Here is a 14,278-nt window from a genome sequence, read left to right as displayed (position 1 = left end):
TTCTTGATGTCCTGCCATTAATACATTTAAGTCTTGGTGTCCTGCCATTAATGTTTTTTAATCTCTGCTAATATAGGTACTAGAGCAATAAGCATGTATCTCAGACGGTGTTCTGTTATATTGTCTCTCAATCTCATTATGTTACTGGTAGTAATATTTGAAACAGTGCTTACTTTATATTTTGTGTTTTATGGGAGCTTTACTTCATGGTCCTTCACTGAGAATAAGTATATTTTTATCCCAGCTAGACTTTTCTTGAAAACAAATGTCAATAAATAAATAAATGCATAACCAGAGGTATGGCTGGCTTAACCAGTGCCCTGAGCTTCTTAGCCGATGAACTAGCATCTACAAAGTTGCAGGAATGCCAACTGTCTTCCTGAAGACAGCACCCAATCCACACCTCCCCCTGAGCAAAAACAAAAAAAAAGTCTATAATCAGGCAACGGGTCAGGAACTAATGAGATCACATCTCTGTGCCCTACTCCCAACCCTCCTTCATTTCATTTTTGTTAAAAAAAAAAAAAAAAAAAAAAAAAAAAAAAAAAAGAAAGAAAGAAATCAGTTTATATCACAAAAAGAGGTTTACAGCACTCAGGATTTAGTTAAAAAAATGATTTAAACTGTAGCAAATTGCTTGCTACAGCTTATAGTATACCACACAGGGAGCACAACAGTGCTCAGGTTTGACCACTTTTAAAAGCCAGTATGCATTAAAGAGCGATCGGGATTGGCTTATTCTTACTGCAATGCTATGCACATTGGACAGTTAGAGCTCTTGCCCTGCCTTAGTTACACTACTGGTAACAATTGGTTGACATACCAGAAAGGTTAACAGTTGGAGAGTCCTCCTGGCCTCTTGGAGACTTGTAACTGGATTCCTTTACCATGATTCTGGTGTCAACAGAATTCTCTTCCAAGCCATTAGACCATACCCTCTCATTCCAGGTCAGTGCAGGGCTGTCTTCCTTCTGCTGTCCTCGGTGCCTTAGCTTAAGGAGCAATAACCTTCTATCTGGCCTTTAATTTCTCCACTGATGATATGACTCCTAAAAACAAGCAAGACAAGAAAAACTTTAGTACTCATTTCTCAATCACTGCAAAATGAACTCTTAACAACCACCTACTTAACAAGATAACGCAGGAAAAATAAGTTGCAGCTATTGCCACAGAAGGACTAAGCACAAATAAAGAGGAGGGTGAACACAGGGTTCTTAATAGCACTGCTTTTTTTCCCAAACATCTTTATTAAATTTTCACTTATAATAAAGGCGATCTTGCATTTATATAAATGAAAAACATGCATAATGATACCGCACAGACACCACTGAAACAAGTGTCGTTTCAAGCATTATACAACACTTATAAACCATCCAGTCATTGCCAGTTAAACATTATATATCGCCTTCAAGTCCTGCCTCTTAAACTTAATTCCTGCTCTGTATATATTATTCCCACAATTCCCATTTTTCCTATGTAGTTGGTTCCTTCCCTTTCCTAACGACCGAGCCCAAAACACTCACAAAGTCTCCTCACCTCATCTAAGAATTGTAATAAGAAGAGCAAACAATAAAATTGAAAACAAAAGGAAGAAGAAGTGAGAAGAATCTATAGTAATGCAAAAAAAGGGGAAGTAATAATATAGCTAAGTAGCTGTGACCCCATCAAAGAGCAGAATTTGTGCTATGGACCCTTGAATTCTCTGTGCCATGTATACCTACTTAAGTTATTTTTCTTTATTTCTTTCTTTGTTTACTTAATTAATTACATATATAATAACAGAGAAACCTATAGGATATGCGGTGATGAGGGCAAAAGCTAAACTATTGCCCTAATAGTATAATGTGAAAGCATTGTGCTACTAATGACTGAAATGTGTTTTTGTTTTGGTTACATATAAAACCTGACAACAGCAGAATTGCCATATGTTGGGCTTTGGTGGAAATTAAGTAGTTGTTGACACTTACTAGCAGTTTACTCCTTTTGACCTGGGAGGACAACAGATGTACAATCAGCACAGCTGTAGCATCTTATTTACAGAGACAGGACACGTAAGGAATCCATGCGGGGTAATCATGAACATTACTTTGTAAATTAACTTGAAAGGCTGACAGAATAAGGTAATATGAATTAACATGCATTTTCTGCAACAAAGGAAATCTAGCTCTGAATGCTAAAATATAAATAAGTAATGCTACAGCCTTGCTCACAAGTAAACTGCTGGTATGATCCACAGGGATTAGCTAGTACATGCTCTGCTAACTAAAGTAGGAGGGTGTGAATCACCTCAGCCAATGTGTGTGAAAAAAGAAATGTCCTGGCAGCTGGCAGAAAGCCCCACCAGAGAACCACTGAGGAACAACTGCCACTAAAAAGGGTGTTCTACCAGTCAGCCAAACCCATTACAAGAATATTATGCTGAAAAGACTAAACTATCTATAATTCTGAATTAACACTGACACACACCTAAAAGAACTGCAAGGAACCACACAAATGTGAGATGAACGGATAATACAATATCTAAGTCACCCCTCATTTTTTAATATGTAAATAACAATAACATCCAGACAATAAGTATACACATTTCCCTTTCTGGTCACTTAGAGAACAGCTCACTGGAAAAACAGGGAAATGCCCATGAAAAGAGAAGTGACCCCCCCCCCCCCCCACACACACACACACACACACACACCTTCAGGGACAAAACCTCTCCACAGGTAAAGCTATTTTTTTAATAATTTTAATATTCCTAAATCAAATAATAATAATATATTCTCACTCATTGTAACTCGTTGTAATTTCTTTTAATCCGTGGCATATTTAGTGCTTCAAGAACACTCACTTCTAGCATGTTGCTTTGCTGTTCTGTCCCATGCACATTTAACATTTTCAGAACACCCTCCAAATTCTAATCATTTGTTGTTTAATTTTTAGCACAGTGTTTGCTCAGCATACCTACACACACTCCCACATCTTTCCTTATTATTTTGTCCCAGACACATAAAGCATTTCACCAATGCACTCTCTACAGCCTCCCCCATACTGTCATGTTGCTGATCTAGATGGTTCAAATGGCTGCAGAATCATGCCTGGACCGTTTCTTGAAAAGGATGATTTTACTCTTTTATCCAGTGTAACACTCATTCAGAGTATAAACTATAGGAACATTTTATACAGTTTAAATGTAAAACTAAATAAACAAACAAATAACTATATATGCAGAGCAAAAATGCTACCTAGCGTTATTTTCTGTTTGCGTTATGGACAGGATGCTGCTAGATGACAGCTGTTGTGCCACTGTGTGTACAGAATGAGTGTTCTTTCCACCTTTCCTTCCCACGATGCCCTGTTTACAGAACTTCCTCCTCAGCACATACACATTCTTTGCCTTCTAGTATGGAAATTAAGGGCCAGCTTCATACATATTAATATGCTTTTGTAATGCAATATGAAGACGATTGCACATTAGAGTCTTTCTGTCATTTCAGTAAGTTATGTCCATCATCAGAAGACATGTCTGCTTTATACCTCATTGCTAATGAAATGCACTGTGATGCAAACAAGTAGGGGTTTATGGCATTTTAGAGGTTCAAGTTTGCTTTTGGTTAGCTTAATATTCAGGTTTATTCTACTTTTAGTTGAAAATATCTAATATGAAAAATAAGAACAGGTAACTAATTTAAAACAAAGTAATAGATGCTGCAAGTACTTGAACTGCTTCAATGTATATTAATTCCATGAGTTTATATTTTGTGTGACACAGTCATGTAACTAAAAAAGTGATACTATTTTCAAATATCAATGATATAAGAAATGTCAGCAGGAACTCAAATGTTCCTTGTCTGCGTGAAGAAAATCCAGTTCACAATGTCATTAAAAAAACATGTAGACTGCAACCTGTTTTATTGTACTGTTTTCTCATGATGGAATGGCATGCATTAGTTATGCAGCAGTTAGACCCTATTCTCAGTAAAGAACCTCCTGCCTTCTGAAATAGCTTTAGAGTATGAAACCTTGCCAGGCTCACTTCACTTTGGAGCATTCGTAACTTTAAATACTGCTCAGGTTGATGTTCTGTACCAGAATAATCCTGTTACTTATCATGATACCCTGTAGGCAGAGCCTTGTTAGAATACAATTCTTTGGAAATCTGCCTCAGAAAAAAAACGATGCTGCTATTTATGGGATGTTCACTGCTTATGCGCAGGGCCTGGAATTTGAAACATGTTGAGGGCCTCCCTTTCCAGATCCTTGGCATCAGTGACAGTTTCATTTCACTAGGACCAGGAAACATTTGAAATTATACTTGCCTACAGTGATTCTCCTGCTGGGACTGTAAGTATTACACAAACTATTAAAAGATACCAAACAGCAATTCTTTGCCAAAGATTTATTTCCATCTTACAGCAGCCTGTGACTAGAGACAAGAGTGTCTGTGTAAGAAATCTGGGAAACAGTATAACTAGAGAAGTACTGCTGGAGTGTTTTATCAAGTTTTGCATCGCCTTTCCATCCATTCACTTTTAAATGCAGAAATATGAAGAAGTCGAGGACTTTTATTGTAAGTACTTAAAGACGTGTTTTACTTAATATCCCATGTTTTGAGTATGGACTATATGTCTATCAGTAGAGCCATCATATTTTAAACTGTACCTCTGCTGATGTGTTAAAATTCTGGTTTCATCTCAGAATGTATGACATTTACAGTAAATATAGTCATTATCTATGGATAAGAAATACTGGCCTTATGCCTTCCTAATCAGTTTAAAACATCAAAAGGTCAGCAAAGAGTAGATAATGATTGGTATATCATAGCTTTGTCAAGTTCTTTGATTATAAAAGATGAACATATGAAGAATTTAATTTACATTTCCTTAAAATTATCTTACGACTGATGTACACCATGTAGGATTATAATGTATAGTACAGTATAGTATAATATAGTGTTGTATAGTATAGTATAGTGCAATACAGATGGTATTCTGTGCTAGTACAAATGCAATGTGTTGAGTAAGATGGATCTAGCTGAGTTTGTTGAAAAAACTATATCGTGAATGGCTACATGTCAAGCCCAGAATGCAAACTCTTGGAAAATTGGCACATGGAGGGTCATGGGACATCAGTTATCTGAGACATCAGCACATCGGGGATAGGGGTATTAGACTTTACCCCATTGTAGTGTTATCTTGGAATTGGTATATTTAATTAGCAGGGGGTGAGGGGCATAGGATGGCTTGGCCCCCTCCAAAAATTATGTTTCCATGACTTCTTGTATTTTTCATTCTGAGAGTCAAAGTTTAGCCATCCACAATTTTCTTGTGTCAGTATAGTGATATAGAGCCATTTGAGACAGATGACTTGTAAAATATTAACACTTAAGAACACTTAAAGAGGCAACATTGAGATCTAATATGATTTCAGCCTCCATTGCATAACATTCATTTGCTAATTCTTGTATGTCAACAGAGGGTAAACTATTCCATTCTGAGTAGTACTTGTATCTAGTCTTGATATCCTTTATGATGCATACCATGTGAACATTCAAATATCAAAAAGCATGCTATTAGAAAGGGCAGTGCCAGCTACTTATTTATGAACTTGGAGCTCACAGATGTAAACATTACTTTGGGAGGTATATCACATAAATTTATTTCAAGAAGTTTTTGAAAATATAATCAGCATCCCCTTTATGTCTGTCACATTGAATTTAAATATGGTCAGAATATGATCATTTTATTTTATTACGGAAACTAAAATGACATAAAAATCCAACATTATAAAAGTAATAATTGAACTATAAACTTAACCTTTGTTTTAAAATTCTGAAGACATTTGCAGAATTTATACCACTTACTGTACTATTTGGTAGTGAAAGCTTGTAGACTGCATGCACATTTGGTTTAGCTGATGATTCAGCAGTTTAACAATAAACATAATTTAAACAATGACCTTCAGCAGACTCTGATATTATTACTGTACTGTCAAGAATGTTCACTTGTAATTGGCCTGCTTGTAAACAGAATAGAGGAAGAACACTCAGTATAGGGACTCATGTTTCCAGGGAGAAATTGAGAAGTGATGTTGCCAAGTCAGAAATATGTCTTTATCATTCTCAGTCTGACATTCTTTCACAGGGCTGAGAGAACTGGCTATGATACTGCAGAACACCAGGTATGAATGCTATAGGATTACTTTTATGCTTGGTTTCATTTGTGATATTAATTCCACTTTTTTTTTGGTAAGTTCTAATTATTTTTTTAAGAGACAGAAGAATGTTTTCTCATGTCAGAATCAGCAGTGTGTTCCCCTTTAAATGATGTTATATCATTTTGAGACTGTAAAATTGTTAACGGTTTCATTTCATATCTGTTACTGTAACAGATACAAACTTTCATAAATGTGAATAGATAAGGTAGTCCGAATTTGCGGCACATAAATAAAATGAGGAGTACATGACACTTTGCAGCAAACATTCTATAACTTAAAATAAATTATCTTTAAGGATCTACCAAGCCTATTTTTATCTATGTTTTTTTTTTTACCTATTTTATAAACACATCTTATAACAATTTCTGAACATGCAAATCCTGTCCCAGTTTGTTCAAGTGAACATCATCCTTGTCATAAAAATCTGGATTTATTCTCTCTAGATCTGGGTGATCAGTTTACAAAGAAACCTGCCTTGTTGCTCTAGCTACTCTGTTGTTCAGAAACCATTGGGTAATTTCAATTGTTGCTAGATTGAAGGCATCACTCCAAATTAATGTTGGTAATATGGCTGACTAACCCACTTATTTTATTGGGAACTATGGACATAAAACAGCTACATCTGCCAACATTTTGAAGAGAGCGGTGCATTACGGAATGTAACATAAATCATTGCCTCCCATATGAATTAATAAGGCCTTCAGTATGCTGTTTTGAATAGGTTCTCGATGGCAAAAACTGGAGCCATGATAAGCCTGGGAACACTTGACACACTAGGGTCCACTGGGTAGGATTGATGTCAAGATTCAAGCCATTTGGTCCAATTGCTGCTCTGCAGATGAAGGAATGGTGTGTGACCAAGAAGAGACTTGGACCTAAAAAAAACATGTAGATAAAATCCTCTGATGTACATAAGGAAAGCATCTGCTTTCCATCTATCTGAGTGCTTTATAATTTTCTCCCTGGTTAGAGCTGATGATTGTACTATTCTGAATGAGTGGGAATTGTAGCCTTCATGAGGAATGTCCTGGCAAGTCATTGATTTCCTCAGGGTCAATGACTTCCCATCAAGTAAGAGAAACACCAATTTTTTTGAGAAAACAACATTCAATGGTTGCATAGTAGCCAAGACCCAATGGACTGGGCATAGGTTCATAGGTGAATATTAGGTTAACTGCCTTGAAGGGCCTTTTAAATCCTAGCCAGTAACCCAAGGTCAGAATCAAACTCTGTACCTTGCGTCTATGAGGATAAGACTTTAACCCTTATGCCAAATCCACCCCAATGATGCCAAAGTTTCTGATTCCTGAAAATAAATTGCATGGCCTACTGTGATCTGGTCAGTTTTCAGTGTTTTTGCCATACTATCACAGACAAATTTATTATGATAATGTCAGCCCACAGCTATGCCTGTAGGAATTCACTGGCTCTGAAAGCCCCAGCGTAAAGCCAGGTAAATAGTGCTGCCATATTGTTAGAGTAAAAGCCACTGACTGACTTCATTATTCTTTTTGCGGCAGTTGGAAGCAATCAAACCCCTACTTAACCCATGTTCTTCTTTTATAGTCTTGAGTCTGTATGACTAGCATTTATGCAACTCTAGCCAGTCCATAATCTGTTGATGACCCAGTGGTGTTACAAATGTAAAGATCATGTCAACTAACCTAGTGCTGTGATTTGTACATAAAGGGAGCAGGGGTAGTCCTGTAATGTGCATCTGTGTGGAAAAGACTGGATCATGATAACAAGCGTCCAATGTCTGTCTTTTACTAGTAAAGACATGTAGAAGGCTTTGAATTTGGATATGGCAGAAGCATATGCTCTCCTTGTGTTTAAAGCCCATGAATTACACATTAAAGACACCATCATTCTTCTCCAAGGAACTAAAGTTGTGGGAATAGCATGGGGTGAGCCTCTGTAAAAATTACACGAAACCTGGAAATCTAGAGACAGGATAAGCTGTCAGCTATAGAATTCCAAACACCACGTGCATGTTTTGAAGAAAATGCTAACTTAATTTTTAAACTTGGCAGAACTTGAAACCTCAATATAGACTGCATATGATTTTACTGAGATGATCTATTTGTGAGAATCTGGACAATGGCTTAATTATAACAATGGAAAGTTAACTTTCTATCTCTGAACTGATCCTGCCAAATGTAATTTGTGTCCAATATATGAAGAACTTCTACGAATATAATATCTTTTCTGATGGACCTGATAGACTGTGGCCATGAGAAAGTCTGTCGTGCCACAAATGCACCCCACAGTCCTATGCCTGTGCTGGTAGCGCTGCATCTGTGAAATGATGGAGAGAATCAGAAGAAACCCAATCTGAAGGCCACAGCAAAACCCCACTAAACTGACCCAGAAACACTTTCCATAAATGAAAATCATCTTTTACCCTTTTTGTAATTTCTTTCATCCCCTTTCAACAGGTTTTGTAAATACCTTGAGAATGTCTTGCCTGGAGAATTACCCTTCACACAAAATTAAGTAAACCCGTAGGAGTCATGTCCCGGCTTCCTCTTGCTTCAGTACAATCTCGGACCTTCTTGATGGCTACATTTGGCCATTTTATTTTGTCACTGGATAGTTTGAAAAAGTTGCCAGTCACATCAATTTATAAGCCTAAAAATGTAATACAGCAGCGTGAACCTTCAACTTTATCCTTAGCTAGATGAACACCAAGGTAATCACAAAAATTCATGTGAATGTGCACTCCGGCCCTGGCACCTCGCTCACCCTCCTCAATAATAAGGAAATCATTAGCGTAGCAAACTGCCACTTGGTTTGATGTCCAATATAGTCAACAGCAGTGGAACACTGTGCCGAAGCAAATAATACAAGGTCTTGAACCACCCATAGGCATGGTCCTGTTTAAATACAGCTGGTCTTGAAAGAACAAACCGAGCACTTGCCAACCTTGCACACATATGGACAACAAAGTGAAATGCTGATTTAATGTGAAGCTTACATAACTAAGTTTCTCTAAACTCCTCAATAAAAGTTGCTGCATCATTCACAGTGTGTATTTAATCAAAGTATCTTCCATTAAAATAAAGTCATTAACGTAAGACCCATTTGGGGAGGATTGGTGATGGATGAGACAAGATTTACCTTTGTTTTTCTTTGTAACTAGCCCAGTGGGTCTTGAATTGTTTTCATTGGGAAGTTCTAAATAGTTCAATCAGTCTTCCAGCTTGTAATTCATCATTAAGAATATGCAACACTATGCTGTCTTTCCCAGTTGTAGATTTCAAGTTTTTGACAATCTTATTATTATAAGCAGCACTGGATTTCAATGAAAAGCCTTGGGTAAAACCCGGAATTACAGTTTTTGCTGCCTGAGGACAAGGGTAAAATTTAAGTTCATGAACAAGTTCTTTCACTTCAATGGGTGAGTGAGTTGCCCCACTGCTGTTGCACGACTAGGTTCTGTTGGCTTTAAAGGTGCCTCTTTCTCAAGAGGACCTTGTTTGTAAGTCTTGCCTCCTGGTGTCAGTTTGGATTGGCTCATTTTTTGCCTGCAATTTAAGGCTGGGTGAGATTTCCCACATTGTGAATACATGTGCAAAAAAATAGCAGGTCAGGCAAAACACTTGCACTGTCGAAGGTCCAAAAGACATTTGTAGTCTGAGAATCTGTTTTGTCTTCAAGGCTACTGGGACAAGGTCAATCCAACATAGTGCTTAACTAAGGTAGGAGGCATTGGTCTGACCTTAAGGACTTATTGACTGCTTTTAGTTTGAACTTCTAATTATAACATAACCATGCTACATGTTAATTGCTGGAACCTGTGTTCTGAGATACTGCCTTACAGATTATCTGCAATTATACAGAGCTGAGTATATCTTTTTTTGGTTATAGAGTTTGTTAATTGTTGCTTAGATCTGTGTTGAAACTGTTGTCTCACTGTTCTGAGAGACTGATCGGCAAATATACAGAGCTGTGAATTTTTTTTGGTTTTAAAGTTTGTACTGTTAGTTGTTGCTTAGATCTCTGTTGAAACTGTTTTGTCCCACCCACCTTCCCTATTTTTGGTTTGTAGTTTAAATTTGGTGGCTTTTGCAGTTGCCTACCCCACTGTAGATTGGATCTGGGACACTCCCCCAGTCCCATCTCGTTACCACATTCTACCTAATAAACTCTTTCTGCACTTGCTTTTAGTCCTTTTTAATTTAATTGCATTTTTTAAACTGTGTTTGGTCTAATACTGCTGCATACTCAAGTGTGCTAGCTTGCACTGCATGTGAATTGTTTTTTACTACTGTTTTTGCTACTTTTCTGTAAAAAAAAAAAACTGTAAGCCTGTTTCCTACCTTTCCTGTAACTAGTGTTCCAGATACAGATTTGCTGTATCCAGGACGGTATGTAAGCTTCTGAGCCCCCCAAGCCTTTCTGCATTGGAGGGAAGCCTTCTAGCTTATCAGTGGGAGTGGTATGCACTAGGTAACCTGTCTACCACATAAGGAGTGGTTCTGGCCCAGAAATTGTAGTTATTGGCTGTTTGGGCAATCTCTTCCATCTCTCTCAACTTTCTGATTTGAAAGCCTGCATTTGCACTTGTTTCTGTCCTTTTACTCATCTAGTGCAGATACAGATTCTTAGTTTTAGCACTTAAATTTGCTTGTTCATGCTCAGCACTTGTTCAGAACTTGTAAGCACTAAATAAGCTACTAATTACTAGAGCACTCTATCTTCCTCATTACCTAGAGGAAAACAGTTTTTGTACTTACTTTTCTGACTTGCTTAGAGAAAAACAGCTCTTATACTCACTTTCCTCACTTACCTAGAGGAAAATATTTTTTTATTCAAGCATGTCCAAGGGTCAGCTCCCAGTGTTCTCTCCTGTCTATCTGATGAATCTGGGGACCTCGAGACAACGTAGAAATTGCCTCATGTACACTGACAACCCTCTCCTCCTAACACCCAACACTACAACCTGTGAGAGATGTACTTATTTAGCCAAACTGGAGGTGAAGCTCTCTCTAATCAAGACTGAACTTGACAGTCATGAGGAGAAGGTAAGCATTTGCACCACACCACACTCATCACATAGTCTCAGTAAATCTACATCACCAAAATCCACACACAGTAACACAAAAACATTTGCAGAGGCTCTCAATAATAATCTGTCTAAGAAATAGAGACCTCCAAAGCAGAAACGCAAGCAACCTCCATCTCCCAACACAACCCAAATATCACGTAGTCCACAGACTCAGTGTGCCACTCAACCACAGACAATAAGGCAAAACAACGTACCCAACACACTAGTCATAGGTGACACTATAGTCAGGCACACTGATGTCCCACTCACCAGGCTAGACAAAGATAAGGTTACTGTCAGCTGCCTGTCGGGTGCCAGGATCCGCCACATAACCCACACACTCAGGCCACTCCACACCAAGTACAAATATGACTTTGTCATTGTCCATGTTGGTGTGAATGACCTGAGACGTACCTCCCTGGACTACATGAAAAGAAACATGGAAGAGCTCTCCGATCTTGTAGCGCAGGCAGGTATGACCCTAGCGCTGAGTAGCATTCTGCCATCGTCCAGAATGATACCGCAGTACAAGGACAACATGATTGACTTCAACAGTTGGTTAAGTTTCTGGTGTCATTCTAAGGGGATCCAGTATCTGTCTGCTTGGGATGACATGGTCGACAGACCATAATGATTTGCCACAGATGGCCTACACCTGTCGCCCTTGGGATTCTGGATACTGGCTAAGGCTCTTGCTGCCCCTATAGTGGCATTTTTAGGCAGAGTTCAAATAACAAATTCACCACCATAACAGAAACAGGCAAACAAAAACTGAAGGCAATGCTAGTCAGTGCTAGAAGTCTAAATCTCAAAATGCACTCACTCAAGGCACTCCTTAAAATGGAGAACATTGATATCTGTGCACTGACTGAGACCTGGTTCAAGGCTCCAGAGGGCACCTCTGCACTACAAGGCTATAACTCATACCACACTTTTCGGCCATGTAACCTGGACCGAAACACCAAAGGTGGAGGTGTGTCCATATTCATTAAGGATATCCACACCTCCAGGTTAGTTGCTCAGCATAATGCATTTGAGGTTATCCAAGTGCAACTAACTCTGGGCAAAACTGAAATCCAAACTGTATCTTGCTACAGATTCCCCACCATGCCCCAGGATTCCTACTCCTCTTTTCTTGATGTACTGGAAAATATTAGGGTTCAACTAAATACCCTAATAATGGGCGACTTCAACTACCCCACCATTAACTGGGAAAACTACTCATGTACCAACTCCTTAGCCCAACCCTTTCTGGAATTCATAAACTCCAATGCCCTAGATCAACTTATCCACACCCCCACCAGGGGCAACAATTTCCTAGACCTAGTCATTACCAACATGATTGACCGGTGTTCCACACCTGAAGTCAACTCCTCGTTGGTCCAATCCGACCATAAGCTTATCACCCTTGATATCCACATCCTGCACCCACCCCCCATTAAGGAAACCACAGTAAAAAATGTCTCCAAAGCCATCTTCATGCTTCTTAAGACAGAAGTGGTGAACTTCATAACAAAAATGCAGATTGACAATACAGTTACAACTACTGAATCCTACACAAATGCACTCTATAAGCACTTACACGAGTGCATGGATCGTGCTATTCCAAAACATCACCAAGACGCTATCCTCCAAAAAAAGGTAGCTAACCTGGTGGTCCCCTGCCATAAACAAACTGTACAAAAGAAGGAAGAAACTGTTGCAAAAGAGAGTAAAATCCCATGAGTGGAGGAGCTCCCTGGTCAGCCTCAGTAAGAAGCTGAGATCCCTTATAAGTTCCTCCAAAGCAAGCTATGAAAACAAAATCGCCACTAAATCTAAGGACAACCACAAAGCATTTTATAGCTATGTCAAGAATCTAGATGGCAACACCCATATCTGCTCTGAGTTACAGCACAAAGGCACAAAAATTACAGAACCAACTGATATTGCCAACATCCTGGCAGATCGGTTCAGTGCTAACTTTACCCCCCTCTCACCCCCTAAAGGGCCCATATCTATACAGGAAGAATGCAGAGTCCTTGTAATCACAACTATGCAGGTAAAAGTAGCACTCTCTAAAGCCAAAAACACAGCATCCATGGGACCAGATAGCATCCTAGGCTGCGTTTTACAAGAACTTTAGAATGAACTGGCTCCCCACTTAAGCACCATGTTCAGTAATAGCCTTGCATCAGGCTTTGTGCCCACTGAATGGTGCACAGCAACAGTTCTCCCACTCCACAAAGTGGGAGCCACCACTGATCTCGGGAACTATCGACCTATTAGCCTGACGAGCCTGGTCTGCAAGGCCATGAACGTATCATCATGGAACTCATAAACAAAGACATTGGTAGCCTCCAAACTCTGGATCCCACCCAGTTCACGTTTGTCAAAGGCAGATCATGCCTCCTGAACCTGATCACCTTCTTTGAGGCAGTCACCATAGCCATGGATGAGGGTAAGGTGGTTCACACAGCCTATCTTGACCTCGCCAAGGCTTTCAACACCATCCCCCATTCTGGAATTATAGCTAAACTCACTAAACTAGGTATAAATCCCTACGTCACAAGATGGGTTGCCAACTGGCTCACTGATAGAACCCACACTGTAAAAGTTGCAGACTCCAAATCTGACCTCAAGGCAGCGACAAGTGGAGTGCCACAGGGTTCCATCCTGGGACCTCTCCTGTTTGGTATCTACTTCTCTGAAGTACAGGCTAACACATAAGGCCTCCGGCTGATGAAGTTCACAGATGACTGCAAACTAGGAGCCATAGTCAAGTCCCCAAATGATTTGGATATCCTACAGAAGGGCCTCACTGAGACAGATGCCTGGTGTCAGAGCCATGGCCTCAAACTCAATGCTAAAAAGTGCAGTGTCATCCCCTTTGGTAAAAACTCTGTACCCATAAACTACCACATATGTAGCAATCTACTTAACACCGAATGAGTGATTAAGAGACCTTGGGACTCAGGCGGACAGTAGTCTCTCCTTTGATAGTCACATCGCCACAGTAGTCAGGAAGTCCTTCTATGTGGC

At 39.2% G+C, this 14,278-nt stretch overlaps 1 protein-coding gene across 8 annotated transcripts in view; it reads left to right on the top strand.

Moving 5' to 3' along the window:
• Nucleotides 1-4,207: 4,207 nt before the first annotated feature.
• DMD (dystrophin) overlaps nt 4,208-14,278 on the top strand; it is a 9,298,038-nt gene continuing 9,287,967 nt past the window's right edge. For 5 of the 8 annotated variants that reach the window (XM_044072396.1, XM_044072400.1, XM_044072401.1 and 2 more), the window contains exon 1: nt 4,210-4,561. In XM_044072396.1, coding sequence (XP_043928331.1) covers nt 4,528-4,561 — 34 coding nt within the window. In that variant the 5' untranslated portion in view covers nt 4,210-4,527. Of the gene's footprint in view, nt 4,562-14,278 lie in introns of all 8 variants that reach the window. The other 3 variants (XM_044072399.1, XM_044072398.1, XM_044072402.1) reach the window with 3 other exon arrangements.

Source organism: Protopterus annectens, chromosome 5.part0, assembly GCF_019279795.1.
Source record: "Protopterus annectens isolate FY-2018-M chromosome 5.part0, PAN1.0, whole genome shotgun sequence".
Lineage (NCBI taxonomy): Eukaryota > Metazoa > Chordata > Ceratodontiformes > Protopteridae > Protopterus > Protopterus annectens.
Note: the sequence above shows the minus strand (reverse complement) of the source record. Positions and strands in the feature narration are given on the sequence as shown.